Raw genomic sequence first — 25,229 nt, forward strand, 5'->3', positions numbered from 1 at the left:
TCTACGGTCTGCTTATAACCTAGTTTGAGCTCTACAGTATACAGGCATTGTTTTCTACTGTTACAGATGCACTCATGGACAAAATTGTTGGTTCCCTCCATTAAGACAAAGAAAAACCCACAGTGGTCACTGAAATAACTAGAAACTGACAGAAGTAATAATGAAAAAAAATGTGGTGAAAATTAACTCATGAAAATCAGACATTGTTTTTGAATTGTGGTTCAGCAGAATCATTTTAAAAACAAACTAATGAAACTGGCCTGGACTTAAGTGATGGTCCCTTTAACTTCAGATTTTTTTGGCAATCAGTCGATTTCTGTAACTCTCAGTGAGACTTCTGCACCTGTCCACACAAACAATTTTTTGTCCACGTGTGTATCTGCTGCTTACTGCTAGAATAGTTCCTACATATATCCTGTTCTGTTGCATCATCATTTTTCTACTTATTTGAAGGTTTGTGTTAGATCTTTATACCAACATATTTACTTTTTAAACAGTGTTAAGACTTTTATTCTAAATACTCAGTTTGCTCTAGTAGCCCTGTGCTGCTGCTGGTTGTTTACAGTTGTGCTGTTTTTACAGTTCACTACAGTTTAAATGTTAATTTGAACACATTACATTTGTTGCTGCTACCTGTATCTTTGTGACGCTAGCACAGTTTAAATACATTTAGTGGGAGTAATACTGTTTTATGCTAATCTGGCATGCCAGATGGATTCAGACATTCATCTGGAAAACCTCTCATCCACTGTGTTTGAAAAACACGGAGGGTGACTGGATGAACATTCTGTCTGCCACATTAAGCTTGCTTAAAAAATATGGAAACTCGTTGCCTCAAAATTAACAAGTAAACGTGTTTATTTTTAGTGTTCAGTACTTGTTCTACATGAACTATTTAAGTATTCACTACGAGTTTAAAATCAATTATTTTAAGTGCTCAAACCTGATATCCAAATGTTAATTTAAGTTTGTAGGACTTTGGCTAAATCATCTTTTTTGTGCAGTACTTCATGTTTTAGTGCACTGTAAACACCGATAAGTTCATAGCACTCAAAATATCATAGTCAACTGGCTAGCTTAAAACGTCAGATAGTACTCTCTGTAAAAGGTGGACTAATGTGCCAGCATTTTCAACTATGGCTGTTGGTGACCCACTGAACCAGTAGTTGATATTTCATTAATGTCAGTGAACATTCAGAACTGAGATCAGTTCTATAACCAGACCAGGGTTTTCAGGGTCAGATAACCAGCAGTAATCCAGATCAGACGGATCAGATTGGGATCAGAACAGACTGCAGTGAGGTGTGGGATCAGGCAGACAGGAGTGAAGGTGAAGTCAAATAAATTCTCTCTTCAGGTCATGAGGCTTGAATTTATGAACACGTTCTTCCTGTTTGTTTCTCTCCTGTTTGTCTTTCTTGTTCTCAGGTTGTTCTACCTTTATGTTCTACATCGTCCTCTGCACAATCTGGACTAAAGATGATGAGTGACCGAGGAGACAAAGAGGACAGAGGAGAGTCTCCTCCTTCCAGCGGTGTCTCTGTGAAGAGTGACTGGTCTAAACCTGAACCTCCAGACTTCAGTAGTGGACCAGGGCCAGGATCAACGCCCCCCTTTTCCAGCAGCGTCTCTTTAAGGAGTGTCTGGTCTAAACCTGAACCTCCAGACTTCAGTAATGAACCAGGACCAGGACCAGCACCCCCTTTTTCCAGTGGTGTCTCGGAAAAGAGTGACAGGTCTAAAGAAAAACCTCCACTCTTCAGTAATGAACCAGGACCCTCAGATTCACAGTAAGAGAACTTCTCTTTAACCTCTGAACTGTCAGGATACAGGTCTTTGTGTCTTCAGGACTAGAGCTGTCACAGTCCCACATTTTTATCTCTGATATCCTGGTAATAAAACCAGAAATGTGGTGTATTTAATGATTTAGAGGCTCCAGACAAAGACTAATATGAGGCTCTGCAACATTTTTCTAAGTTTAAGTTTAATGTGGAGACTGAACTGAATGTGAGCAGAGATAATTTAAAAGTTGACGAATGACAGCCCCCCATTCCTTTCTACCACACAAGACCAACAACATGTGAGCCAACACAGACAGGAGGGACACAAACTTCAGCTCCGCTGAACAGTGAATAGTGACTGTAACTTTATAAACTCTCCATCACAGATCAGCAATATTGTTCATGAATATTATTATAATGGCAAAACAAAAAATGTTTAAGATTCATCTGTAAGAATATTTTTGTGCTCCTGTCTGAATTCATGAGAATCTAATAATTTAAAGTTCATCACAAACAAAAAGCAGGAAAAAAAAAATCAGTCCCTGGTACGTGAATAAACTCAAAGCATCTGTCATCAGAGCTTCTGATCTGTCTGAGAACCAAAAAATAAAACCTGAAAAGAAAAACCAAATCTGCCTCCATCAAGGTTAATAAAAATACCAGTTTGATTTCTCAGTCTCTGTGTATTCAGGATGAAGGTGCTGTCAGATTTTGGAGCAGATTGTTGTTTGAACAAGAACTCAGTATCTGAGACATTTAGCTCTACATAGCTTTTTAACATTATATTGTATGTTCTAATCTGTTTATCCTTTAATTCCCTAGAATAATAAAGAGACCTGTTTGTGTGGAGGAACGATCTGGAACACCACGACTGCAGATATCCAGTCAGCCCAGAATTGTAATAGGTAGGACTGGTGTCATTAGTTTACATGCAGGTAGAAAAAGTTGATTTAGGGTCTGACTTTGACTAAAACTCCTGAAAAAATGAAGGATAAAATCCAGTGTATAAGCCAGACTTTGATAGCTATTTGATCTGTAAAAACCTGGCTGTGGCTGATAGACCAGGACCACTTTATAGGACCAGGACAAAGAGCTAAGACAGACAACATCATCACCACAAGCAGCTATCACTGCCACACACAACCTGACCTGTTAGGAGGTCAACAGGGAGAAGGTTCTAGAGTCACTGGCTGAAATGGAGGCATGACCACCTACTGTAGCAGACAACAACATGCTTCACTGGAATCTGTTCTGCCCCAGTGCTTTATACTGGGAAAGGACAGCAGTCTAGTTAACTAGCCTAATCAAGCTCTAAGCTCTAGATCTACTGAACCATGGAAACGTTCTGATTGTGTCTGAGACTTTTGAATGTACTTCATTAGATGATATGTCATGATGATATATTCTCATGAAAACAGGACATTTGAACATTTTAGCTGAAGCCTGTTCTTGTTTTCAGTTTATTCTCCTGTAGCAGCTCAGATTTATTACAGGGCTGTTTTTGAGTTGTGCAGTTTGTGTCATATTTACCAACGAAAATGGTCTATTTGATCATGTTTTAAAACCAGATTCCTGGTGTCAGTCCAGTCTGATATTGTTGTGGTCTTTCAGCAGATAGAGGTCTACAGGAGGTTCTAGATGAACACAGGATCAGTCTGAGGGAGAGATGTGAACATGTGACTGAAGGAACTGATGGAGCAGGAAGTAGAACCCTCCTGAACAGGATCTACACTGAGCTCTACATCACAGAGGGACAGAGTGAAGAGGTGAACAGCCAACATGAGGTGAGACAGCTTGAGACAGCTTCCAAGATGGAGAGCCTCCATGAGACTCCAATCAGGTGTCAGGACATCTTTAAAGCCTTACCTGGCCAACAGAAAGCCATCAGAGTGGTTCTGACCAACGGTGTGGCTGGTGTTGGAAAAACCTTCTCTGTGCAGAAGTTCACTCTGGACTGGGCAGACGGCTCAGAAAACCAGGACGTCAGTCTGCTGGTTCTGCTTTCATTCAGGGAGTTGAACTTGATCAGAGATGAGCGCTACAGTCTTCTGGAGCTGCTCCGTGTTTTTCATCCAACATTCCAGAAGGTCAGAGCGGAGACGCTGGCTGTCTGTAAACTTTTGTTCATCTTTGACGGCCTGGATGAAAGCAGACTGTCGATGGATTTCAACATCAGTGAGGCTGTGTCTGATGTGTCAGAGGAGTCCTCGTTAAACGTGCTGCTGACAAACCTCATCAAGGGGAATCTGCTTCCCTCAGCTCTCATCTGGATAACGTCTCGACCTGCAGCAGCCAATCAGATCCCTCCTTCGTGTGTGGACAGGGTAACAGAGGTCCGAGGCTTCACTGACGCCCAGAAGGAGGAGTACTTCAGGAGGAGGTTCAGTGATGAAGATGTGTCCAGCAGAATCATCTCCCACATCAAGACATCCAGGAGCCTCCACATCATGTGTCTGATCCCAGTCTTCTGCTGGATCACTGCTACAGTTCTGGAGCACATGATGAGGACGAAGCAGAGAGGAGAGCTGCCCAAGACCCTGACTGACATGTACTCACACTTCCTGTTGGTTCAGACCAAGAGGAAGAAGAACAAGTATGATGAGGGATCTCAGATGAGTCCTGAGAAACTCAGCAGATCTGACAGGGAAGTTCTTCTGAAGCTGGGGAGGCTGGCGTTTGAACATCTGGAGAACGGAAACATCATGTTCTACCAAGAAGACCTGGAGCGCTGTGGTCTGGATGTCACAGAGGCCTCTGTGTACTCAGGAGTTTGTACTGAGATCTTTAAAAGAGAGAGTGTGATCTTCCAGAAAACAGTCTACTGCTTTGTTCATCTGAGTGTTCAGGAGTTTCTGGCTGCAGTCCACATGTACCACTGTTTCACCAACGGGAGCACAGATGTCATTGAGGCATTCTTAGAAGACATCAGACACAAAAAATCATCTAGTAAGTCTCTGTTAAAGAGGATTAGTAAGTATTTTTCTAACCCTTACCCCCTAACTCCTGATGGCTTTGATCCACCCCTGGATGACTTCCTGAAGTGTGCCATGGAGAAATCCCTGAAATGTCCAAATGGGCACCTGGACCTGTTTGTTCGCTTCCTTCATGGCCTCTCTCTGGAGTCCAACCAGAGACTCTTAGGAGGTCTGCTGGGTCAGACAGACAACAGTCCAGAAATGATCCAGAGAGTCATCAAGAACCTGAAGGAGATGAACAGTGATGGTGTCTCTCCTGACAGAAGCATCAACATCTTCCACTGTCTGATGGAGATGAAGGACCTCTCAGTACATCAGGACATCCAAGACTTCCTGAAGTCAGAGAGCAGATCAAGAGAGAAACTCTCTGAGATCCAGTGCTCTGCTCTGGCCTACATGCTGCAGATGTCAGAGGTTCTAGATGAGTTAGATCTGAGGAAGTACAACACATCATACCAGGGACGACTGAGACTGATTCCAGCTGTGAGGAACTGCAGGAAGGCTTGGTAAGTCCAGATGTGATTGAATAAGAGCAGGGCCGGTTGCAGCCATTTTCGGGTCCTAGATCTGAATTTGGTGTCCCCCATCCCCAGCACTTTGTCATCAGCTCAGAGTAAAGTTAATAGTTGAGTCACTAATATTATTGTAGAAGTTTAGTTTGTGTGTTTGACTAGTAATGTCTGCTCTCTTTAGCACATATGATCTGCTGATCTCTCATCCTCTCTCTTTGTTTTCTCCTCTTATCATCTGATGGCAGCTGTGTGTCTTTATGAAAGCATGGTGTGAGCTCAGACGTTCCAGTGCTCTTCTTAATATTAGTGATGAAAAACACAAACATCATGTCCCTGATGAACTTTCTCTAAGTTACTCTCTGCTGTTTCTGAACAATCAGGAGACGTGGAATAAGAGTTGATTCTATTCTAGGACGTGATCCACACATGATCAGTGTTAGCTGTGGATCTCTGAGACTGTGTATCCACCACATCTGTCATTTATAAAGTCAAAGCTCTAGAGCAAATTTCCAAACATATTTCAGCACACAAAGCTCCTCTAATGATTATAATTCAGTCTGAGTCAGCATGGTTTGATCTTTGGTGGCCCTCTTTGTGGCTTTTTTCTCCTTTTATGGTAAACAAAGATGGAGACTCAGATGTTGTAAACAAATTTTGTGGCATATGTAGGCCTTTAATAGAGATTCTCTCTCCTATGAATTCTCCTGTTTGCTCACAGATGACTTCAGTGAGCTGAACTTGTTATGTTTCAGATACTATCCACATAAACGCTCTCTTCTCCTCTCTTAATCCACACAGAGCTTCTCCCAGCCCTCCACCTCTCTGAGTCTGATCTAAGATCAATATTCTTTAGCTTCACATGTCAGCAGAATCATAGAAATCTGGTTTGAACTGTCAGTCAGTATGCAGTGATCACAACAGCTGGTCTTTGTGCTGATGAGGAGGATTGTTGATGAACATCACAGTGATTTACAGTCAACAGAGAGCAGAGGAACAGGGAGAACATCAGAAAAGCACTCAAACAACGGCTAAAAAGTTTCATCTTTGACATCAAGCTTCACAGCTCTCTCATACGTGAACAATAAGGGGTGTAACAGGGCTGGTCTTTCTCTCTGATCAGCTGCAGATACACCTTCAGCTACAGGTGTCAGCTCTACTTTTACAGCTGACAATGTTCTCTAGATTATTCCTCATGGACAGGACTCTAACACAGTTAAAACACAGACAAATGTTTAGAAATAGGGTAAGTGTACCCATTAAGCCCACCAAAATCTAAGTTCATGTATCTTTCATAGATACTAAGAGGGTTTATAAACATCATCATTTGTTAAAATGAAGGATTATATTGTATTTAACATTTCATTGAACTTTTTATTTAATATTGACAAAATTTGATTAAATATTGAGGAAATAAAAAATGTTTGTTTTTAAAAGTATTAAATGACATGACAGTGCATCAACAATATCTTATTGAACTTGGATTTAACAATGATGATGTTAGGACAGTTGCTGTAATTCCCCTTTTTTGTTGGCATTTTTCTCACCGTAAACAAATTATTATGCAAAATTAACTGACGTAACAATTCTTCTGGGCAGTGTGTGATCTGTGATGTACTCATGTTAGTGAAGTTAGCAAGGTATAGCATCCAACACAGGATTACAGTGAAAAGCTATCAAACCTCAAAATTTCCTTCTTTCCTATTGAAACACATAAGATGGGCTTAAATGGAACACACTGGGCTTAAATGGTTCTACAGTGACTACCAGTGAAATAAAGATAATGTGTTCTCACCAAAATGAAACAAATGTATAAAGAAAGCCTGTAGCCTAAATATGCTGTAAAACTTGCCATCCCTCTTTTGCCAAACTTTCTGAGTTATCAAGGAATTCTTGTTCAAAGTTAGCTTACGCTGGCTGTTTTTTGAGACACTGTACCATTCAAGCCCACCATGGAAAAAAGACATTTTTTGAAAATATTTCACCCACCCAAACCCTTTTTGTGTCTTAGTTTGAAAATTTATGTAAAATGAATCAGAAAACACTCAGTTTGTGTACTTATCATTTTTAATCATTAAGCAGTGTATCTATCAGTAGGGCTACATGTACAGACTACTGATTCGCTCACTGCGCTAGCTAGCATGACTCATCTTTTCACATAAAACTAAATAGTAAGAAGTGACAAAAAACTACTTGTTTATACACAAAAAACAAATCAATAATCTCTCAGATTACGTAATATGAATGTATTTAACAAGTCAGTGGCTGAAAATAGTTGAAAAGAAATTCTTTCTGAGGGGTCCCAAAACACCAAAGTTTTGAAGCGACTTTATCTGAGCCTCCTTGGGATTGCATGAATGTAGGCAAGCCTTATTCAATATTGACAAATGTGATTGGTGCCAAACAAAAACTGACATATAATTAAGAAATTGTGTGATTGTACCAAATAATGTATAGCATTAGACAGGCACTTCTGTTTTTTAAAAATTGACTTCCAAGTTGCAAGTGGGCTTAAATGGTGCCTGGGCTTAATGGGTACGCTTACCCTACAAAATCAAAGGACAGCACACTTTGGCACAGGTGTGGTCCAATAGAAACACTGGTTGCTACATGAAGTCACCATCACCTGCACAATGAAAGGTCCACCATAATGTCATTGAATTTAAACACAAGGATGTGCAGTGTGTTTTTATCCAGGGTTCCTGCTGATCCTTGAAAAGTCTAGGAAAGTCTTAAACTGGATATTTGAAAGCGAAGTCCATCACCGTCTTAAAGTCTCATTTTGACCAGGAAGAGGTCTTAAATTTTAGACACTGACTAAGGCGTGTCTTTATACAGTCTTGGTTTTCTAGCCAACCTTAGACGGTCTGAATGGTTCTTTTTACCCATAATTCTGGTCCATGTGACAGCAGCATTTCCAGCAGTGCTGCCTGTACATAACCTGTGTGTGTCAGCCCTGCCCCCTCAATGTGAGCGGCTCAGAGAGAAGCCTTCAATGTTAGAGAGAGATTAGCCCCAGATTTAAAGAGAAGAAGAAGAAATGAATTCAGCCACACAGAGGGGACTTCTGGTTATTAAACAGCAGATAAACAGTAGCAGCAACATGACGGCTTTACAGTAAGGATTCAGAGTTCTCTGTCCATTTGTTCATCCTCACTCAGTCATGTCTGTGTCTCTGTCCCTCTCTGTAGAGAGTCAAGAGCCAGGATTTCCTTAATGAATTGATATTTAGCACCATGGCCTGTTAGTCCTGGAGGAAATATCAGTCTCATGTAGTGGTGGACCATAAACTGGTATTAATACACTGCCCGTCCAAATAAAAAGTCACACGCTCTATTATTACACTGGACCACCTTTAGGTTTGATTATGGCACGCATTTTCTGTGGCATCCTTTCAACAAGCTTCTGCAATGTCACAACATTTATTTCACTCAGAGTTGCATTTATTTTCCTAAGACCTTGTATTGATGATGGGAGAGTCTGCACAAAGTCTTCTCCAGCACATCCCAAAGATTCTCAATGGGGTTCAGGTCTGGATTCTGTGGGGGCCAGTCCATGTGTGAAAATGATGTCTCATGCTCAGACATCATTTAGGATGCCAATGAAAGGCTTATTTTAAGGGGGAGGGGGTTTTGAACAGCTGAATTTGGATTTAAAAGCATTATCTATCATTTTGTAATTCTGTGATATAATACCGTTACGTCAAAGGTAGGAAAAATACCGTGATATGATATTTAGGCCACATCGCACAGCCCTACTCTCAAGGTAACAAAAAAGCATCAGAGTGCATTATTTACACACTGTGAGACGCATCACCATGTGCATTATGGACCAATGAAAACAGTTTATGGATAACTGAAGGGCAGAAACAAGAGAAATGATCTAAAACGCTGTAAAAGCAGTCACTGATGGAGCAGAGAGACAGGAAGAGTTAGCAGCTACAGTCAGAGTTTGTGTGGTTCAACAGCTTTTAAAGTGGATCATTCTAACACACTTTCACATTAACAAGCTTTTCCCCTTATTTTGATGGGGATTTCTCCTGTCCTGTTTGCATTGTTTATTGCGCCCTGGCCCAGTTAATCAGACAGCGTGAAGTAGTTAAAGGGATTACAGTGGCAGGGATTCAACAGAAGGTGGCATTGTTTGCAGATGACGTGTTCATTTATTTGGTGGAGCCAGAAGATTCGTTTGAGGGGCTAATGGAGTTACTGACAGATTTTGGCAAACTGTCAGAATATAAACTAAATGTATCAAAAACTCAGGTTATGACCTTAAACTTTACTGCTTCAAAGAATGCCTTTGAATTTTGAGAGTCTTTATTTGGGTTACATTTTATGTCTGACAATGAAGAGTGATGCAAAACTACTGCAGGCTCTTTTGGCAGCAAATAAAAATTTATAACAAGAAAACAGTTAAATATAGCTACACCCACATTAGGAGACTGGTATGGAATAATTTTGAAAATGTACAAAATGGAGAATTTGGCTTATTCCTTGAGGGTCCAAAACAAAAAATTCTACCAAATCTGGAATAAATGGATTAGATGTCTTGCACCAATATGTGCAGATTTTGTGTGACTCCAACAGACGGTTCATACTCCCTCTGCCCCCTCGAATGGCTAACATCACTGTTAGAAGCTCCCATAGGTTCTGTGTGAATAGTTAAAATGTTAACTTTCTGTGATTAGAGCAAGCAAGCAAGGCTCCGATTTAAAATGTTCACAGCAGAAATGAAAGCATGCAGCTACAATGTGTATTTATTTATTTATTTATTTATTTATATCTTTACATTTTTATTTTATATATATATAAACAGATTGAGTGTTGGGCAAATTTGTAAGTATTTACAGAGCATTGATGGACTGAGTGAAACTGCCCTGGCCAAGTGGCTTAATATTGTAGCTTCTGGTGCATAGATGAACAAAAACTGGAAAAGATATAGCTGTGGAAATGTTCAGGATAATATATACATTTTGTAGTATTGCCTTTACGAAAAAAAAAAAAACCAAAAAAAAACATAAAATTACAAAAAGAAAAAAGTCCATTATGACCTGCCTGTACTCCAGCTTGTTCCCCTCAGACACACACTCCACAATTGCTGTGTCGTCAGAGAACTTTTGCAGGAGGCGACTCCACTGATTGGTGCTTTCTTTTATGCAGAGATGCACACAAGTCATTTTTTGCAAGTCCAAGACAAGGCTCCAGTCTCCCATGGTTGTAATGAGCGTTCTATGATCTAATAACCCCCCCCATTCTCCTTAAACTTCTGTCAGCAGTTGTGGTGTAAAATAAAGCTTTAAAATGCATTAAATTATCTGTTAAGATAACAGATGACTGAGATTTCCTGTGTTGAGTTTCATTTAAATTTAAACTTCTGTTTTTGACTCTCTCTTTGTAGTTTAATATCACTGGAGTAAATCAAATCATAGAAACATTTTTTTCCTTTATCCAGCAGAAATCTCCTGGACTCCTGAGTTACTAAATGATCAGTTCAAGCCTCTTATCCATCTGTCTCTGTTTCTCACTGCCTCCATGAACCGTATGTAAAGTTTTAGTGTTCCCATCATCTTTTATATCTGTTAATCATCAATAAACATCAAATTTATTATATTCTCTGCAGATACAGACATGTCAAATGTTTTAAGGTTTTCTTTACAACACACGCTGAGATTTTAACATTTTTCTGTCTCCATAAACATATGATATGATGGGAATATTAACCAAATAATATTTGAACGTAGCACACACCTCTGGCTCATGTGAGCCACACAGAGACACACAGATGGAGCACACACACTCACGAACAACACTGCTGTGCTGATCTTCCATGGTCAGGGAGGAGCTTTTTATTAACTGAACCACTGATGTCAAAAGGCAAAACACATTCTCTAAATAGTTTTTCATCAAATATACTGTGAAAATATGAGCACTTTAAATAAAAGCATATTATGTACTATTAATGTCATTACAGGTTAAATAACTCTGAACTATCAGAGACTCACTGTGAAGTTGTGGCCTCAGCTTTAAACTGCAACCCCTCACATCTGAGAGAGCTGGACCTGAGTGTCAACAAGCTGCAGGATTCAGGAGTGGAGCTTCTTTCTGCTGGACTGAAGAGTCCAAACTGTCGACTGGAGACTCTGAGGTAAGACAGCATGTTTGATTTCTCTGCTCAGATGAATATGAGGTGAAACTAAAGTGTAAACATCAGACTGATATTAAACTGATCCTCACTGAGGATTTCAATGATAGGGTCCATTTTCTTCTTCTGTGGTTTTGTCTGTTGATTGATGGAACAGTTTTTAGTGACACATTTCAAAGCTCAGATTAAGAACAAAATCAACACAGTCTATTTCCCTCTGACCACTCAGAGAGCTGATGATCTTTTTCTCTGTCGTGTTGTCTTTTTCAGATGAATCATGAATTGTTCAACAACAGACTTTATCCATAGAATAATGATGTATTCATGTAGAGATGATTTTTTTTCCTGAGACTTTATGAAGCTGTTTGATTACTAAACTGATGGAAAGCTTTAATGTTAGACTCTGTTTAAATCTCTTCTCTCCTCCTATGATAAATATTACAGATGTGTTCTTTGTTCATGTTTCTCCTCAGTTCATCCTGACATTTTCGGCCTTAGAGGAAACTTTGAGATCTATAGTTAGTGGGGATGCTGAGTAAGCATCCACACTATTAATATCCACGTCGGCCATCTTGAACTTTATTATTATTCTTCCTCCGCGCCGGCTATCTACTCCATACTTTGTTGTATCCACACCATTTAAACTTCAAAAAATCCCGTTTCTCCGCCATTCAACTGCTATGACTTTCCTCATTTCTAACTTTTATAATTTTTTAAATATTTAACTTTGTTTAACAATGTTAAGCAGATGGCAGAAATTTCACAAATTTGCCCTTTTTTCCACTGCTCATAACTTTGGCACTCCTTGGGCTATTTTCACTATTTTACTCTCATACTCTTCAGCTTCTTGTGCAGAGTTTTGCGAGCTATAATACTATTTTCTACTATTTATACTTTTTGAACTATCATGCTTTTTGCTGATCAAACTTTTTCAAGATTTTGGCTCTCTCAGACATTTTAGAGTGAGACTTAGAGTGATGACATCACCGCCAGAGTGAAAACCGACTCTTAAAAACTAGAGGCAGCCCTGCAAACAAACTGCGCTCCTGAGAAGAATATTGGCTCCAGAGAAATAATTTTAACAGCTAAATGTAGCTACACGTCTCCTCTTGCTCACAAAAAAGATTTGAGGTCAATAGGATTAATGGTTTTGGCACAGTGATCTTCAAAGCCTAACTAACTCCTCTACAGCTCCTAATCTGCAGCAATACAATTTGTGAACAAAGACTCCTGAGTGAGAGCTTTCGGTACCACTGTTTTTAACTCGCTCTTGTAGCATGATTTTTCACTTCCCACACATAAAAAACATATCACCGCGTTCCTCAACTTCTGCTGATTCTCACGATACCGTCGTTTTTCTGCTAGCTTTCACAACAACAGCTTAAATTGACTTTGTTTGAGTGCATGTTCTGGCCACTTAACTCAGTTTTCTGAGTACTTTTAACAGAAGCTGTCACAGGTGTTTCTAATTATGCTTTGATCTCAGCCTTGATTAAACAATGATGTCATGCAGGCTTTGATCACCATAGCAACTTCGAAACCCCTACACAGACACACAGATGAACTCCGCTTAACTATCACATACATGTAGCTCCACATAGCTCCCATAGTTGCTCCTATTCACCATTTTTAATGCCATTTCTCACCCATTGAAGCTACCTGTTGCAATTAAATACCACTTGCTTCCTATTTTTTACCCGTTTTTGCCACTGTAGGCAACTGTAGGCTACTTTCAGCTATTCTTATGCTACTTTCAGCTATTATAGGCTATTTTCAGCTATTCTTATGCTAATTCCATCTTTTATAAGTGACTTTTAGCTATTCTTATGCTTTTTTGAGCTATTTTAGGCTACTTTAAGATATATTGATGCTATTTTCAGCTATTTTAGTCTACTTTGAGCTGTGCTTATGCTACTTTGAGCTATTTTTAGGTTACTTTGAGCTATTCTTATGCCACTTTCAGCTATTTTAGGCTACTTTGAGCTATATTGATGCCATTTACATCTATTAAAGTCTACTTTGAGCTGTGCTTATGCTACTTTCAGATATTTTTAGATTACTTTGACCTTTTTTGGGCTACTTTAAGCTATTTGTATGGTACTTTTAGCTATTCTTATGCTATTTTAAGCTATATTTAGACTCTTTAAGCTATTTAAGGCTACTTTGAGCTATTCCTATGCTACTTTAAGCTATATTTAGGCTCTTTCTGGCTATTTCAGGCTACTTTCAGCTATTCCTACACTACTTAAAGCTATATTTATGCTCTTTCTGGCTATCACAGGCTACTTTGAGCCATTCTTATGCTATTTTCAGCTATTCTTATGCTACTTTGAGCTATTTAAGGCTTTGTTCAGCTATTCTTTTGCTGTTTTCAGCTATTTTACTCTACTGTGCTTATGCCACTTTCAGCAATTTCTAGACTAACTTGACCTGTTTTTAGGCCTCTTTGAGATTTTCTTATGCTACTTTTAGTCTTTTAGGCTATTTCAGGCTATTTCAGGCTACTATGAGCTATTCTTGTGTGATATTTAAATATTTTAGGTGACTTTGAGCTATTCCTATGCTACTTTCAGCTATTTTAAGACTACTTTGAGCTATATTTATGCTATTTTCAGCTATTTTTAAGCTACTCAGAGCTTTTCTTTTGCTGTTTTCAGCTATTTTACTCTACTTTGAGCTGTGTTTATTAGGGCCATTCACTTTTCTCCTGATTCGATTTTTTACGATTTTTTAGGTGCCAATTCGATTTAAATTGCGATTCTACGATTTTGCAGATTTTTGCAATCTTTAGTTAGCTTTTTAAACACCAGTGAAAAAGATGAATGATAATGATGCCTACAGACTATATCAGGAAAAATACACATCACATGTGTATAACGATACATCACAAAATATGTCTAACTAGAGAATACAAAATAGTTATAAAATGGTCAAGTGCAGGATTTCTCAGTTTATTCACAACAATTTAGTATCAATTTCACAGAATTTGACACAGACTGAGCTAAATACTGAATATGAAGTGCATAAAGTCTATACATATGTGTGTAGTATATATATGTATAACTTATGTAATTTTAAGTTAATATGGAATTTAACAATGTAGAGTTAAGCTATTTAAAAAATATATAGTCCTGCATCATCTCGCATTTGACCTATCTTTGTTCAATCTGAAGATGAGGATTTTCCCCATTTGTTGCACTGAATTAAAATGCTACCGTGATTTTTTCTTTTTAAGAAAAGGGGAATAAATTATTATAGAGTGAATGTACTCCAATCCTTTATATTTCATATTTTATCAGTTTTTTATGTCATCACATAATGTGTTTGTGGAGGGAGATTATGGGAGATGAGCTGATCGTCACGTCCAGCTTGAAGACTGATGGACTGTGTTTTGCGGAGGGCATGACGTGACAGGCCAGTATTTCTTGATTTTTTGTCCCACCCCTAGTGTTAATGCTACTTTCAGCAATTTTTATACTACTTTGACCTTTTATTAGGCTACTTTGAGCTATTTTCAGGCTACTTTGAGATTTCCTTATGCTACTTTTAGCTATTATAGGCTATTTTGAGCTATTTCATGCTACTTTCAGCTATTTTGTGCTGTTTTCAGCAAATTTTTTGCTTTTTCAGTGATTTTTAGCAGTTCTTCCACAGTTCAGCTCTCAGCATCCCCACGCAATTTCAGCTGAAATTGCAATTTTGATCTAGTTAAATCTAAAATCCATTTGAGAGTTTTTATTTCTGTCTAAACATCATGAGTTTGCCTGTTTGAAGAATTCATAAATGAAGTAGCATGTTGGTGTGATTTACTGGAGCTTTTTTTCTAGTGGTATGTTTTTGTTTTTCACCTGCATCATGTCGTGGTGTTTAGACTTTTCACCGTCTAAACCCGGGGTGTCAAACTCATTTAGGGTCAGGGGCCAGATTTGCTCCAATGCAACGTTTTGCGGCCGTGAAATTTATATATATTTATTTAAGGGTTTCTTAGCTACTTTAGACAGGATTTACCTGCAAGTAATGTAAACAGGTCAGGCATAAATATGCTGTCCTTGTGTCATATGGCAATTTCTTTTAGATTTCTCATGTTTTTAGGACCCACTGATGCTAAATTTACAGGACTGTAATATTCCTTATAAATGTACATTCAGCATCACTCTTTATGGCTTTAAAATGGCAACCTGTTCACAAAATCTGATCTGATCCTTATTTTACCTGGCCTGGGATCAGTTGACAGAGTCCAGAGAGGAGAATGAGTGAGAGATAGGATACAAACCCTCACCTACTGAGTGAAAACTTGACTTTCAAGCACATGTCTGAGCCCAACATTTGTTCTTCTGCATGTCTGTACTCTCTGAATCCCGCTGACATCGGTGCACACGTCATGAACGGAGCCATCTCTGTGCAGAATTTTGATGCTTTTTAGCACTGCACCAAGATTAAACATGCAGATCTCTCATGGCATTTGACAGTCTGTGTCAAGATTAGGACTAAATGTTCAGTTATAAAGAATCTGTTTTATCGCTATGAAATGAATTTTTACCATTTGATGAGACCTGGAGTTAAATACGCTAGAGAAGTTATAAACGATGTCCCGCTTTGACCTAAGTGATCAAGACCATAATTTCACTTCCTGTTGACATAAAATTAAATAGTATCTAAAAAAATTTTAGTGGATATCAGTTTGGCATCAGATTTATTATAATGAGGGATTATATCAGGCTGGAGACTGAACTGAGTCACTCGCCAGAAGCGAGATACGATGTCTGTGTTTGTGGCTGACAGACAGTTACACAGGGAGAATATTTGCTACCCTGAGAGCTGCTTCAATCCCCCACAGGGATAGAAGTTTTGTTTTACAAGGCAAAAACCTCTGACATTCATTAAGGCCTGAGGAAGAAAACAGGAAAACTGAGGTGAGACAAGACTGGACTCTAAGAGAGAGCGAAGTGCAGCTGTGCACAGTGGTTACAGTCTTCATCTTAATAAATAAATAAATAACAAAATAAATGAATAAATAATCCTTCTCCTTCAGTTTTAATAATCATGCAGTCTGTATCAGCCTTTCTTTTCAGCATGTTTGCAGAGCTGAGGTGATGAATCAGCTGCACCACTGTTCCTCTGCTGTGCACCTTTTTTAAGATGTTCCTCCCTGCTCTAAAGTGGGTTCAATATCCCATATTAAACTAATTTATGGCATCTTATTATGATCTGTCTTTGCTATGTTATAGAAAGATCATGAAAAACTAGATCAAAATTGCAATTTCAGCTGCCATTGCATGTGGATGCTGAGAGCTGAATTGTGGAAGAACTGCTGAAAATCGCTGAAAAAGCAAAAATTAGCTGAAAGTAGCATAAAAAAGTCCCAGAAAATAGAATAAAATAGCTCAATTGCATAAAAATAGTTGAAAAAGCATGAAAAATCTCTAAAAAAAATAGCAGTTAATTACGAAATTGCATAGAAATAGCTGAAAATAGCATAAAAAAATCCCCAAAAATAGCATGAAATGACTAAATAGCATTTAAAAAGCTGCAAAACAGCATTAAAAAAGTCCCTGAAAAAAAGCATAAACTAGCTAAATATTATACAATGGCTGCAAATAGCATTAATGAATCACTAAATGTTGTATAAAATAGCTAAATAGTATAAAAATAGCTGCAAATAGCATAAAAAATCCCTGAATATAGCATAAAATACCTAAATAGCATAAAAATAATATCTAAACAGCATAAAATAGCTGGAAATAGCATTAAATAAATCCCTGATTATATCATAAATTAGCTAAATAGCATAAAAAATAACTGAAATAGTATCAAAGCTGAAGAGTGCAGTATCAAATTTTTTGATAAATGTGAAAAAATACAGTTCAGAAATTATTTAGAAAAAATTGAATGCTGCTTCACTGACAAAGCAGCCAGTTGAGTCTAAATGCTGATGGAGAGTGAGATGGTTCTCAAGATGGAGATATTGTTCACAGCGCCTTTGCAAGAGCCACAATCTAAGTGGTAAAGCAAAAACAGCTTGAAGTGCCATAATAATAAGTTAAGGGGGCCAAAATGGTGGAAAAGCAACAAAAATGGGTGAAAAGGGGTGAGAATGGGGAGGAAAAGTGGAAAAGGGGTCAGAAAGTAGCCTAAAATAGGTGCAAAGTGACAAAAAAATAAGTTATAGGTGGCATGAAATGGTCAAAATGTGGCAAAAAAATGCGTGGAAAGTGACTCAAATGGGCAAAAAGCAGTCAAGAGTGGCAAAAATGGCCAAAAAGTTAAAAAGAAGTTAGTAGCAAAAGGTAGCTGAAATTGGTGAAAAGGGGCAAAAATGGGATATAGTGGCAAAAACAGGCAAAAAAAGAGGAAGCAAGTGATATTTAATTGCAACAGGTAGCTTCAATGGGTGAGAAATGGCATCAAAAATGGTGAAAAGGACCAACAATGGGAGCTATGCTGAGCTGCGTGTACAGTTGAAACCAGAAGTTTACATACACTATATAAAAAGGCACATAAACTTTTTTTCCTCATCGTCTAACATTAAATGAGATTAAACTTTTCCTGTTTATGGTCAATTAGTATTACCAAAATTATTTCTATTTGCTAAATGCCAGAATAATGAGAAAATGATTTTTTTTAGACAATTTTTTATTACTTTCTTCAAAGTCAGAAGTTTACATACACTAAGATTACTATGCCTTTAAACAATTTGGGAAGGCCCAGATGATGATGTCATGTCTTTGGAAGCCTCTGGTAGGTTTATTGACAACATCTGAGTTAATCAGAGGCACACCTGTGGATGTATTTTAAGGCACACTTGAAACACACTGCTTCTTTGTGTAACATCATGGGAAAATCAGAAGAAATTAGCCAAGATATCAGGAAGAGAATTGTGGACTTGCACAAGTCTGGTTCATCCTTGGGTGCAATTTCCAGATGCCTGAAGGTGCCACGTTCATCTGTTCAAACAATTATATGCAAGTATAAACACCATGGGAATGTCCAGCCATCATACCGCTCAGGAAGGAAACGGGTTCTGTGTCCCAGAGATGAACGCGCTTTGGTCCGAAAAGTGCATCTCAACCCAAGAACAAAAGCAAAAGACCTTGTGAAGATGCTGGCTGAAGCTGGTAAGAGTGTGTCATTATCAACAGTCAAACGAGTCCTGTACCCACATGGACTGAAAGGCCTCTCTCCCAGGAAGAAGCCATTACTCCAAAAGAAACATCAAAAAGCCAGATTACAGTTTGCAAATGCACACAGGGACAAAGACCTTAATTTTTGGAGACATGTTCTGTGGTCTGACAAAACTAAAATTGAACTTTTTGGCCGTGATGACCATCGTTACATTTGGAGAAAAAAGGGGGAAGCTTGCAAGCCTGAGAACACCATCCCAACTGTGAAACATGGGGGTGGCAGCATCATGTTGTGGGGTTGTTTTGCTGCAGGAGGGACTGGTGCACTTCACAAAATAGATGGCATCATGAAGAAAGAACATTATGTGGAAATACTGAAGCAACATCTCAAGACATCAGCCAGGAAGTTAAAGCTTGGGCACAAATGGGTTTTCCAAATGGACAATGACCCTAAGCATACTGCCAAACTGGTTAAAAAGTGGCTTAAGGATAACAAAGTCAATGTTTTGGAGTGGCCATCACAAAGCCCTGATCTCAATCCCACTGAAAATTTATGGGCAGAGCTGAAAAGGTATGTGCGAGCAAGGCGGCCTACAAACCTGTCTCAGTTACACCAGTTCTGCCAGGAGGAATGGGCCAAAATTCCTGCAAACTATTGTGAGAAGCTTGTGGAAACATATCCAAAACGTTTGACCCAAGTCATACAGTTTAAAGGCAATGCTACCAAATACTAATGAAATGTATGTAAACTTCTGATGCTCAAGAAAATGATAAAAAAAAAATGTCTAAAAAATTATCTCACTCATTATTCTGGCATTTAGCAAATAGAAATAATTTTGGTAATCCTAATTGACCAAAAACAGGAAAAGTTTAATCTGATTCAATGTTAGACGGTGAGAAAAAAAAGTTTATGTGCCTTTTTATATAGTAGTCACAGCTGAGATCAAAGGCAAATTAGAAACACCTGTGAAGGTTTCTGTTATAACCACTCAGAAAACTGAGTTTAGTGGCCAAAACATGCACCCAAACAAAGTCAATTTAAGCTGTACTTGTAAAACCTAGCAGAAAACCAAAGGAATTGTGAGAATCAGCAGAAGTTGATGAACGCAGTGATATGTGTTTTATGTGTGGGAAGCGAAAAATCATGCTACAAGAGTGAGTTAAAAACAGCGGTACCGAAAGCTCTTACCAAGCGGCAACCTCCAGTCCTAAAAAATGAAGCCAACGCGGAAGTGCAAAAACTTGCTATACTGCGACTGTCCACTTGAGGCTGGCTGCAGGAAAACCAGAAGTTCCGTCTGCACACATGTTAAACAGCTGGTTTTGACACACAAAATAAACTGGTTTACAGCCTGGTTCAAAACACCAAACGTGTCTCATTAGCTAGTGTCTTATTGTGCTCCCACTGTACAGGGGGTGAGGTTATTTGTACCACGATCGTTTGGATTATATTTAGGATAAACCTCACTTCGGGGTGATTGGCGCATCTCATTTGATTGACAGATAGCTTGCCAGGCAGAGGCTCCATTCCTGTCAACCGGAATGCTAGCTAGGAGGCTGACAGGAAGTCGCGCTTAGTAGGCGGGCCGTTAGGTTGATCCAAAGTTCGGTTGAGACCGCAATTTCAATATGGAAGCATCCACGGATTGGCTTCAAAAGCCGTTTTACTCCACCTATTGTAAGCAGACGACAGACGTCACACAGGGTTTGTCCAATTCTTTCTACAGTCTATGGCTCTCACTCAGGAATCTTCACTCCTCAGTTGTATTGCTGCAGACGAGGAGCTGAAGGGGTGTCAGTCACGCTTTGAAGTTCACTGTGCCAAAACCGTGAATCCTACTGACCTCAAATATTTTTTGTTATATTTTTGTTCTGATACTAGAATAGAAGTGTAGCTACATTTTGCTGTTAAAATTATTTCTCTGGAGCCAATATTTTTCTCAGGATCGCAGTTTGTTCGGAAGTGTTGCCTTTTTTGTCCTGCACTCTAGCGGTGAAGTCATCACTCTAAGCCTCTCCATTTACCCACATTGTAAACGTCTGAGAGAGCTCAAATATTCATAAAGTTTGATCAGTGATTATTAGAAATCTGTAGAAGATATCAAAAATGTGAATCAGTCCTAAACAGCTGAAGAGTTTGTCTACGTTTTAAAGCTGAAATGAAGTCTGTGTGTGGAAGTGAGCTGAAGTTATAAGCCTCGGAAGTTGAAGGAGTTTTAGAGGATTTAAAGAGCTGGCCCATCTGAGATAATGTTATTTTAGTTTTAGAAAAAAGCTTAATAAGTATAAATAGTATAAAAAAGTATTATAAATAGCTGAAAAGAGCATAAGAAGCTGAAGAGTATGATAGTAGAATAGTGAAAACAGCCCAAGGAGTGCCAAAGTTATGAGGAGTTGAAGAGAGTGCAGATTTGTGACATTTTGCCATCTGTTTAACATTGTTAAACAAAGTAAAATATTTTGAAAAATATAAAAGTTAGAAATGAGAAAATTCATAGCGCATGAATGGTGGGCAAACTGGGTTTTTTGAAGTTTAAACGGTGTCGATAAGAGACAAAGTATGAGGGAGGAGATAGCCGGCGCAGAAGAAGAGGAATAATAATAAATAAACAAAATGGCCGACATGGATATCAATAGTGTGGATGCTTACTCAGCATCCCCACTAATAAGTGAAAATTTGTATTTCAAACACCTCATTCAGAAAATATTGAAAATGTATATATATATATTTTTTTACGTTTTTTTCCCTAAATGTCTCATGGGCCGGATGGCACTGATGCTGGGGGCCGTAAGTTTGACACCCCGGTCTAAACTCTAAACCTTCATCAGCTCTGATCTGATCGTTTTACATTTTATAGTTTAAAATACTAATGGTATTTAAAGCACTTGTTCATTTAATCTTTTTATTCAGGTTGGAAGGCTGTGGTTTGTCGGAGATCAGCTGTTCTTCTCTTGCCTCAGCTTTAAACTGCAACCTCTCACATCTGAGAGCGCTGAACCTGAGTTACAACAGGCTGCAGGATTCAGGAGTGGAGCTTCTTTCTGCTGGACTGAAGAGTCCAAACTGTCTTCTGGAGACTCTGAGGTAAGACAGCACGTTTAATTTCTCTGCTATTATCCATAGAATAATGATGTATTCATGTAGAGATTAGAGCCCGACCAATTTATCGGCGGGCTGATTAATCGGGCCGATTATAGTGTTTCACAGATTAATCAACATCGGCCAAAATGTAGCCGATATATTAACTTCTAACGTTTTTTTGCTGTCTCTGCTCCTGTTGCTCTGTGTTGTGTCTCCATGCTGAACTCAGCCCAATGCCTGTTCCCTCCCTCTCGGATGCAGAGTGCAGCAGCAGCTCTCCCTCACTCAGTGTTGCCAACTTGGCGACTTTGTCGCTACATTTAGTGAGTTTTCAGACCCCTCTGGCTACTCTTTTTCAAAAAAGCAACTAGAGACAAATCTAGCAACTTTTTCTAATGTTACTGGAGAGTTTTGGAGACTTTGATGTGAAAGCACACTCTTCTTACCGGGCAGCGCTGCTGCCGTGGGACCCTCTCTGCCCCTAAGCACTCACAGGCAGTAGAGCCCGACCGATTTATCAGCGGGCCGATTAATCGGGCCGATTATAGCGTTTCACAGATTAATCAACATCGGCCAAAATGTAGCCGATACATTAACCTTTTGCGGGGATTGTCTCTGCTCCTGCCGTTTTGTGTTGTGTCTCCATGCTGGACTCAGCCCGAGTGCCTGTCCCCTCCCCATCAGATGCAGAGTGCAGCAGCAGCTCTCCCTCACTCAGTGTTGCCAACTTAGCGACTTTGTCGCTATATTTAATGAGTTTTCAGACCCCTCTGGCAACTCTTTTTCAAAAAGCAACTAGTGACAAATCTAGCAACTTTTCTGGTGTTACTGGAGAGTTTTGGAGACTTTGACGTGAAAGCACGCTCTTCTTACCGGGCAGCGCTGCTGCCGTGGGACCCTCTCCGCCCCAAGCACTCACAGGCAGCCTCGTCCTTTCGCAGTTTGGCTGCAGCAAAGTGGAGGAATAACACTCAAACGAACACTCGTTTCAGACTGGAATCGTGTTTTGCTGCTCGTGTGTGCCGCGCATGTCAGCTCCGGTTCCTGCCGGTGCGACTTTCAACTTTTCAAAATAAAAGCATTCTGTACAAGTGAACACAGTTTCTCTATAGAAATGCTAAATGTGGCTTTTACTTTGAAAAGCACAAACCAGAAAAGCTTTCATACGGTGTTTATCTTTCCTGTGACATACCCTGCCAGTGTGGAGACAGAAAGTTTCACCTATAGTAGATCTTTAGAGAACAGCTTTAGAAAACAGGAACATTGAAGCTTGTAGCCTTCCTCAGGGTTATCAAGAAACACATTGTAAACATATTCTATGTGCATATTTGCCACAACGATGTAAATATGGCTCTCCATTTATCATTTTCCTGTCTAATATGGTCCACAGACACAATAAAAGACTATTATACAGCATTTTAAAGTTGTCTAAGTTGCATCTTTGTGAAATGAACAAAGATAAATGCAACTGGTTATTCACATGTACCCATCTGTGTTCATATACAGTATATATCCTGTGTATATCAATGTTCTTATTTCATGTATCAGCCAAAATATCAGTTATCAGCCAATATTTCAGATATCGGCCAATATATTGGATATCGGCTTTTTTTTAGCCCCCAATATCAGTATTGGCATCAGCCCCAAAACTCCCATATCGGTCGAGCTCTAGTAGAGATGAATTTTTTTTCCTGAGACTTTATGAAGCTGTTTGATTATTAAACTGATGGAAAATTTTGATGTTATACCCTTTGTTCAAATCTCTTCTCTCCTCCTATAATAAATATTACAGATGTGTTCTTTGTTCATGTTTCTCCTCAGTTCATCCTGACATTTTTGGCTTTAGAGGAAACTTTGAGATGTATAGTTAAATCTCTATCAGTCTGAGAGTTTTTATTTCTGTCTAAACATCATGAGTTTGCCTGTTTGAAGAATTCATAATGAAGTAGCATGTTGGTGTGATTTACTGGAGCTTTTTTCCTAGTGGTGTGTTTTTGTTTTTCACCTGCATCATGTTGTGTTCAGGTGTTTGGACTTTTCACCGTCTAAACTCTAAACCTTTATTAGTTCTGATCTGATTGTTTTACATTTAATAATTTCAAACACTAATGGTATTTCAAACAATTGTTCATTTAATCTTTTTATTCAGGTTAATAGACTGTGGTTTGTCAGAGATCAGCTGTTCTTCTCTGGCCTCAGCTTTAATGTTCAACCCCTCACATCTGAGAAAGCTGGACCTGAGTTACAACAAGCTGCAGGATTCAGGAGTGGAGCTTCTTTCTGCTGGACTGAAGAGTCCAAACTGTCGACTGGAGACTCTGGAGTAAGACAGCATGTTTAATTTCTCTGCTCAGATGAATATGAGGTGAAACTAAAGTGTAAACATCAGACTGATACTAAACTGATCTTCACTGAGGATTTCAATGATAGGGTCCATTTTCTTCTTCTGTGGTTTTGTCTGTTGATTGATTGAACAGTTTTTAGTGACACATTTCAAAGCTCAGATTAAGAACAAAATCAACACAGTCTATTTCCCTCTGACCACTAAGAGGGCTGAGGATCTTTTTCTCTGTCATGTTGTCTTTTTCAGATGAATCATGAATTGTTCAACAACAGACTTTATCCATAGAATAATGATGTATTCATGTAGAGATGATTTTGTTTTCCTGAGACTTTATGAAGCTGTTTGATTATTAAACTGATGGAAATTGTTAATGTTAGACTCTTTGTTTAAATCTCTTCTCTCCTCCTATGATAAATATTACATGTTTTGTTCATGTTTCTCCTCAGTTCATCCTGACATTTCTGGCCTTAGAGGAAACTTTGATTCTGAATTTATCCGGGAACCAGTGGAGCTGCTGTAGGACAGGGTGGTGTGTTGAAATGAGGGAGTTTTAGGGATGATACGAGAAGTTGAGTTCTGAACCAGTTGTAGTTTATGGAGAGATTTGTGAGGGAGACCAAGGAGGAGAGAATTACAGTAATCAGTGCAGGAGGTAACGAGGCTGTGGACAAGAATAGAAGTGGTATGGGGGGTGAGGGAGGGGCGGAGGCGATTGATGTTGCGTAGATGGAAGTATGCAGACCGGGTAATATTATAGATGTGAGCTTGGAAAAATAGGGAGCTGTCGAGGATGACACCCAGACTCTTAACCTGTGGGGAGGGGGAGACTGAGGAGCTGTCAATTGAGAGGGAGAACCTGTCAGCTTTGGATAAAGTAGATTTGGTGCCAATGAGGAGGATCTCGGGTTTATCGCTGTTTAATTTGAGGAAGTTTGAGGTGAACCAGTATTTTTATTTCAGATAGACAGTTGGTGGGGGGGGGTTGCTGGAAAGGTAGAGCTGTAAATCTCCATCAACTCTGATCAGAAAATTTTACATTTAAGAATTTGAAACACTAATGGTATTTCAAACACTTGTTCATTTAATATTTTTATTCAGGTTGATCAACTGTGGTTTGTCAGAGATCAGCTGTTCTTCTCTGGCTTCAGCTTTAATGTTCAACCCCTCACATCTGAGAGAGCTGTGGCTGACCAATAACAACCTGCAGGATTCAGGTGTGAAGCCACTGTCTGATCTTCAGAAGGATCGAGACTACAGACTGGAGTTTCTGATGTAA

At 39.0% G+C, this 25,229-nt stretch overlaps 1 protein-coding gene across 1 annotated transcript in view; it reads left to right on the forward strand.

Annotated features, from left to right (window-relative positions):
• The window catches only part of LOC121514194 (NACHT, LRR and PYD domains-containing protein 14-like), a gene marked incomplete at its 5' end in the record, with an annotated part of 69,560 nt that extends 44,331 nt beyond the window's left edge, over window positions 1-25,229 (forward strand). Inside the window, 5 exons of the mRNA XM_041794296.1 lie at window positions 8,018-8,031; window positions 11,339-11,409; window positions 21,439-21,612; window positions 23,759-23,932; window positions 25,052-25,229. Coding sequence (XP_041650230.1) covers window positions 8,018-8,031; window positions 11,339-11,409; window positions 21,439-21,612; window positions 23,759-23,932; window positions 25,052-25,229 — 611 coding nt within the window. The remainder of the gene's footprint in view (window positions 1-8,017; window positions 8,032-11,338; window positions 11,410-21,438; window positions 21,613-23,758; window positions 23,933-25,051) is intronic.

Source organism: Cheilinus undulatus, linkage group 8 (genome assembly GCF_018320785.1).
Source record: "Cheilinus undulatus linkage group 8, ASM1832078v1, whole genome shotgun sequence".
NCBI lineage: Eukaryota > Metazoa > Chordata > Actinopteri > Labriformes > Labridae > Cheilinus > Cheilinus undulatus.